The 7,328-nt window shown below is 40.6% G+C and overlaps 1 protein-coding gene across 1 annotated transcript in view; it reads left to right on the forward strand.

The window, feature by feature from the left end:
• SAMHD1 (SAM and HD domain containing deoxynucleoside triphosphate triphosphohydrolase 1) overlaps positions 1-7,328 on the forward strand; it is a 60,029-nt gene that overhangs the window by 29,282 nt on the left and 23,419 nt on the right. Inside the window, exons 4-6 of the mRNA XM_017511281.2 lie at positions 4,328-4,486; positions 6,769-6,869; positions 6,988-7,096. Of these exons, the coding sequence (XP_017366770.1) occupies positions 4,328-4,486; positions 6,769-6,869; positions 6,988-7,096 (369 nt within the window). The remainder of the gene's footprint in view (positions 1-4,327; positions 4,487-6,768; positions 6,870-6,987; positions 7,097-7,328) is intronic.

Genomic DNA, 7,328 nt, shown 5'->3' on the forward strand with positions numbered 1-7,328 from the left:
TAACCCAGGCTGGAGTGCAGTGGTGTGATCTCGGCTTACTGCAACCTCCGCCTCCTGGGTTCAAGTGATGCTTCTGCCTCAGCCTCCCAAGTAGATCGGATTACAGGCATATGCCACCAAGCCCAGATAATTTTTTCTATTTTTGGTAGAGATGGGGTTTCACTATGTTGGCCAGGCTGGTCTTGAAGCCCTGACCTCATTCATGATCCACCCTCCTCAGCCCCCCGAAGTGCTGGAATTACAGGTGTGAGCCATCATGCCAGGCCAGGAATTCCTTATATATATACTGTTAGGTAAATGTATCGTGAATATTTTTCCCCAGTTTCTGGCTTGCCAATTCATTTTCAATGGTGTCTTTTGAAAAACAGACATTTTAAATTTTGATGAAGTACTCTGGTTCATCAAGCCAGTAAAATGGATGCTTTCTCACCAGTTTTTCTATCCTGGGCCTGCCCTCAGGCTAAAAACCATAAAACTGGAATGTCGCTCAATACCTCTCCCTTCTAAGCATTGATGTCTATCATCCGCTTGGTTTTGGTTGTTCTCCAGGACCTTCAAGGAGTTGTCCAGAGCTTATAGCTATTTTCTCCTGCAGTTGATCTAATAGGATCTACTTAATCATTACCAAGTCTTTTCTTTTAAGTATTTTGCCTTTTACATTTAAATCTGTAGCTCATGTACAATTTATTTTTGTGTATGTATGTGGGAGAAATCAAATTTTTAAATAGTTCATCCTATCCTGACTGACTATAATACCAACTCCAACATTTATTACCTTCTCATATGTGATGAATCATTATGCATTCTGTTCTATTTTCACACTTGTTACTTGGGAAAGAAAAAAAGAAATTTTTATCAGAAATATGAGCGCCTTTACATTATCAGGCCCAGAGAGGCATTGAAATAGAACAGCAATCATGTCACTTTCCCTTGAGCTAAATAATTATTACCTCTTGAAGCCAGCTGCTATGTGGGATGCCAGGTAACCATCAAATGCCGTACACCCCGTAGTTCAACAATATGTGGCCAATCACAACTAACGTTATTTCTGTAACCCAGTGAACATTCCTGACAACTTTTGTGATCACCTCCTCTTTGTAATCACCCCCCGGTTCACTTCGGGAGGCTGAGGCAGGTGAATCATGAGGTCAGTAGATTAAGGCCATCTTGGCTAACACAGTGAAACCCCATCTCAACTAAAAATACAAAAAACAGCCGGGCGTGGTGCCACAGCCCTGTAGTCCCAGCTACTTGGGAGGCTGAGGCAGGAGAATTGCTTGAAACCGGAAAACGGAAGTTGCAGTGGGCGGGCAACTCGCCACTGTACTCCCGCGTGGCGATAGAGCAAGACTCCGTCTTAAAAAATAAATAAATAAATAAACTTAAATTGTTGAAATACTTTATTTCTAAATACTTCAGTGGGTATTTCCTTAAAAAATTTTCTTATATAACCGTAGTATAATTATAAAAATCAGTGAATGTTGATGCAGTACTCTTTTATCTAATTCAGGCTTTCAAATTTTACCAATTGTCCATATAGAAAAAGGGGGAAAATACTTTTTTCCCTGGTCCAGAATTATACATTGCATTTACTTGCCATTTTTCTAGTTTCTTTTGATCGGGAACAATTCTTCAGTCTTTATCTTTGGTGACTTTGTCATTTTATTAAAGAGCAAGTGTGCTATTTTATGGAATGTTCCTCAATTTGAGTTTCAGTGTAATGTTTCCTCATGGATTCAAGCTGTGTATTTTTGGTAGAATGCCACAAAAGTGATGTGTCCAGGCCGGGTGTGGTGGCTCACACTGTAACCCCAGCACTTTGGGAGGAAGAGGTGGGTGGATCACCTGAGGTCAGGAGTTTGAGACCAGCCGAGCCAACATGGCAAAACCCTGTCTGTACTAAAAATATAAAAATTAGGTGGGGCCGGGCGTGGTGGCTCACCCCTGTAATCCCAGCACTTTGGGAGGCCAAGGCAGTGGGATCACGAGGTCAAGAGACGGAGACCATCCTGACCAACATAGTGAAAGCCCACCTCTACTAAAAATACAAAAATCAGCCGGGTGTGGTGGCACGCACCTGTGGTCCCAGCTACTTGGGAGGCTGAGGCGGAAGAATCGCTTGAACCCAGGAGGCAGAGGTTGCAGTGAGCCAAGATGGCACCACTGCCCTCCAGCCTGGCAACAGAGCAAGACTCCATCTCAAAAAAAAAAAAAAAAATTAGGTGGATGTGGTGGTGGACACCTATTTTCCTATCTACTCGGGAGGCTGAGGCAGAAGAATCGCCAGAACCTCAGAGGTGGAGGCTGCAATGAGCTGAGATCGCACCATTTCACTCCAGCCTGGGGGACAAGAGTGAAACTTCATCTCAAAAAAAAAAAAATTATTTGGGTGTGGTGGCATGCACCTACTTGGGAGGCTGATGAAGGAGAATTGCTTGAACCTGGGAGGCAGAGGTTACAGTGGGCCGAGATCGTGCCACTGCACTCCAGCCTGGGTGACAGGGCTAGACTCTGTCTCCAGAAAAAAAAGTGATACATCCTTGATAGTGTATCATCTCAGGAGGCACATAAAATCTAGTTGAGCCAATACCAATGATATTAATTCTGCTTACCTGGTTAAGGCATTGTCTGTCAAATTTCTCCACTATAAAGTTTCTTTTTTTCCCCTTTGTGTGTTTGTTTTTTTTTATTTTTTCTTGATTCAATTTTTTTTTTTTTTTTTAGAGACAAGATCTTGCTCTGTTGCCGAGGCTGGAGTGCAGGCATGAAGACAGCTAACTGCAGTGTCAACCACCTGGGCTCAAGCAATCCTCCCACCCTAGTCTCCCAAGTAGCTGGGACCACCGACGCATGCCACTATACCCAGCCAATTTTTAAATTTTTTTCTAGAGACAGGGTCTTGCTTTGTTGTGCTTTGTTGCCCAGGCTGGTCTCAAACTCCTGGGTTCAAGCAGTCCTCCCACCTCTGCCTCCTAAAATGCTAGGATTACAAATATGAGCCACTGCACCCAGCCTGATTCTGTTTTGGTTTTTGTGTTTTTATTTTTATTTTTATTTTCTTTGAGACAGAGTCTCACTCTATTGCCTGCCCAGGCTGGAGTGTGGGGCAAATTTGGCTCACTGCAACCTCTGCCTCCTGGGTTCAAGTGATTCTCCTGCCTCAGCCTCCCAAGTAGCTGGGATTATAGGTGTGTGCCACCATGCCTGGCTAATTTTTGTATTTTTTAGTAGAGATAGGTTTTTGCCATGTTGGCCAAACTTGAACTCCTGACCTAAAGAGATCCTCCCACCTCAGCCTCCCAAAGTGCTGGGATTACAGGTGTGAGCCACCATAGCTGACCCTGATTCCGCTTTTAAGAGTAATTTCTGGAGCAAGAATTGTTTCCTGGGGGCGGGGGTGGGGGGAGTGGTGGAAATAGTTATAGGGTGAGGCGCTTATAATCCTACCACTTTGGGAGACTGAGGCAGGAGGACTGCTTGAGCCTAGGCGTTCGGGACCAACTTGGGCAACAAAGCAAGACCCTGCCTCTACAAAAAATTTAAAAACTAGCTGGGTGGGGTGGTGTGCACCTCTGGTCCCAGCTACTCGGGAGGATGAAGTGGGAGGATTGCTTGAGCCCAGGAGTTCAAGGCTGGAGTGAGCCCATGATCACCTCACTGCACTCTAGCCAGGGCAACAGAGATTCCCTATCTCTTAAAAAAAAAAAAAAAAAAAAAAAAAAAAAAAAAAAATATATATATATATATATATATATATATATATATATATATAGAGGACAATTCAGGTTTTGTCTTTTATCTTAGTTTTTGTAGGTCCTAGGAAAGGGCAGATGTCTTCAGGGGTTCTTTTGCTCCTTTACATTGATTGTGAATGAGTGAGCAGAGAGAGAGAAGCAAACTGAGGCCAATTTGAGATCTTTGTTTTTACTGGCAAGTTTGCAGCTACTCCTTTTCACCACTAGATGGCAGTGCTAACAGCTTATAACTGCACATGTTCAAAGGCTGATGAAAAAATAAAATTCAATTTTATGATGATATTTATTAAAATGTAATTCTATTTACATGATCTTGTAATATTCATTTAGGTACTATATTATATCACAAAATGCATTAAATATGTTTATGAAATAATACGATTTGTAAAAGGTTTGCAGACTAGTAAAATCGTGAAAAATCTGACAGGTTTTTAAAAATGTTCCTAAAACTATGGTTAGAAACTAGAGAATTAATATGCAATAGACCGTTATCTCAGAATTACTTGGAATTGAGGATGGGCCCTCAGTGGGCCAGAACCTATAATACATCATATTGTGTTTACTTTTCCTAGCATGAACAAGGCTCAGTTAAGATGTTTGAGCACCTAATTAATTCTAATGGACTCAAGGCTGTCATGGAAAGCTATGGTCTCATCCCTGAAGAAGATATTTGCTTTATCAAGGAACAAATTGCAGGACCACTTGAATCACCTATCAAAAAAGATTCTTTGGTAAGTTTATGTACAACTTAATTTTAACTGACTGGTGCTTTTCATCTAGCCTTTTCATGATTCCTTCCGAGTTACACATTTGGCTATTTTAGAGGCTAAATGACAAAATATGAGTTCTATATTTCTACTGTTTAATGCAACAATAAAAGGCTTACATATTTTTTTACCTCTCAACTGAATTATTTAGAAGTTACTTCCCAAAAAATGTATATATATAAATTCTTTTTTTTTCTTTTTTTTTTTTTTGAGACAGGGTCTCACTCTGTCACCAGGGCTAGAATACAGCGGGACAGTCTCAGCTCACTGCAACTTCTACCTCCCAGGCCCAAGTGATCCTCCCACCTCAGACTCCTGAGTAGCTGGGACCACAAACATGCACTACCATGCCCAGCTAATTTTTGTATTTTTTGTAGAGATGGGGTTTTGTCATGTTGACCAGGCTAATCTTGAACTCCTGAACTCAAGTGATCCACCTACCTCTGCCTCTGAAAATGCTGGAATTACAGGTGTGGGCCACTGTGCTCAGCATAAATTCTTTTTTTTTTTTTTTTTTTGAGACAGAGTTATACTCTGTCGGCTAAACTGGAGTGCAGTGGCATGATCTCGGCTCACTGCAACCTCCATCTCCTGGGATTAAGTAATTCTCCTGCCTCAGCCTCCCGAGTAGCTGGCATTACAGGCATGTGCCATCATGCCTGGCTAATTTTTGTATTTTTAGTAGAGACGGGGCTTCACCATGTTGGCCAGGCTGGTCTCAAACTCCTGACCTCAGGTAGTTCACCCACCTCAGCCTCCCAAAGTGCTAGGATTACAGGTGTGAGCCACCACAGCCAGCCATAAGTTCTTTTTTAGTGACTATATCTGCAGTATTTTATTCATTTAAAAAACACTTTTCTTAGAGATGTGGTCACACTATGTTGCCTAAGCTGGTCTCGAACTCCTGGGCTCAAGTGATTCTCCCACTTTGGCCTCCCAAAGTGCTAGGACTACAGGCGTGAGCCACCATACCTGGCCTGCATTATTTTATATAGAATCCTAAAGTAACTTTGTTTGGAATGTAAATGTGTGTTTCATTTAACCATTAAAATAAACATATTTGTCCAGGCTCAGTGGCTCATGCCTGTAATCCCAGCACTTTGGGAAGCCAAGGCGAGAGGATCACTTGAGCCCAGGAGTTTGAGATCAGCCTGGGTAACATACTGAAACCCTGTCTCATGCCTGTAGTCTTCAGCTTCGGAGGCTGAGGCAGGCTGCAGTGAGCTGTGATTGTGCAGCTACACTCCAGCCTGGGCAACAGAGCTAGACCCTGTCTCTGAATTTTTTTAAATCTTATTTGAAATGTTTCGATATATGAAGATCTACAAAAAAGTTGAACTGGTTCAATGGAGAATCTATTTTGTTTCCTTTTTGATCTTTTTTTTTTTTTTTTTTTTTAAAAATAAAGTTGAAAAATAATTTTCCCTTGAGACTTTTAGGGCTTTTTCCTCAAATATATTCAAGTATACTTATAAAGAGATGGGTTTTGTAACAAATGTCCTATTTTCCAAAAAAGTGAAGCTCAAAGAATACTTTGAAGAATGTATATTATTTAGATTAGGTGTGTTGCTACTTTGAAAGATAGTTCTGTTTTAATGCATGAAATCAGGCATTATTAGTTTATTAGATTGTATATATTTTAAAAGTTTAATTTTTTTAAGATGGAGTCTTGCTCTGTCACCCAGGCTAGAGTGCAGTGGCACAATCTTGGCTCACTGCAACCTTCACCTCCTGGGTTCAGGTGATTTTCCTGCCTCAGCCTCCCAAGTAGCTGGGACTACAGGCACCCACCACTATACCTGGCTAATTTTGGTATTTTTAGTAGAAACGGGGTTTCACCATCTTGGCCAGGCTGGTCTGGAACCCCTGACTTCATGATCCACCTGGCTTGGCCTCCCAAAGTGCCACGATTATAGGCATGAGCCACAGCACCTGGCCTAGGTTTTATATTTTTAAAAAACTTACAAACCAAGAAAATACAAAAGTTGTTGGTTTTGGGAAATGTAATAGAGTTAAGATCTTTTCAGTGGCACAAGAAAATGTGGTAACAATAGGGTATCATATACCTTAGCATTTCTTTTCCCTCTTTACTAGTTTAGAAATGAAGTTGAAGAAGGAAAGATTAGAACCTTCTAGTTTATCTCATATCTGTTTATAATTTACAGATTAATAGAATTGCTTTGCTTTGCTTATAAATAGATTTGGTGCCTTTCCTAAAACTTCCAGTGGGTTTTCTTGCCTTCCAGTGGCCATATAAAGGGCGTCCTAAAGAGAAAAGCTTCCTTTATGAGATAGTGGCTAATAAAAGAAATGGCATTGATGTGGACAAGTGGGATTATTTTGCCAGGTATGCACTAAACACTTCTGAAAAATTGGCTAAAATCTTTATATAAATTTAGCATTACTATTTAAGGTATGGCTTCCATGTTGAAAGATTTCATATCTCTGCTTTGGAATCCTTCTAGGGATTGCCATCATCTTGGAATCCAAAATAATTTTGATTACAAGCGTTTTATTAAGTTTGCCCGTGTCTGTGAAGTAGAAAGCAAGTTGCATATTTGTACTAGAGATAAGGTAAGCTATGTCAGAGGAAACAGCGAGAAGAGTGTTGTTTCTGGTCTGAAATTTGCAAAGAACCATTTAACAATATGAAATAATTGGTAAATCATCAATCTCTTAATTCCTAGGATTTGTGAATATCTTTAATCTCTTCACTTCTACTGCATTGTTAAAAAGTAATAAAATTAAAATGGACATTTATTAAGTTTTGATTTAGACACTGGTTTGGGTTTTGTTTTTTTTTTTT

The sequence above is a fragment of the Cebus imitator genome, unplaced genomic scaffold (assembly GCF_001604975.1).
Source record: "Cebus imitator isolate Cc_AM_T3 unplaced genomic scaffold, Cebus_imitator-1.0 Scaffold18, whole genome shotgun sequence".
NCBI lineage: Eukaryota > Metazoa > Chordata > Mammalia > Primates > Cebidae > Cebus > Cebus imitator.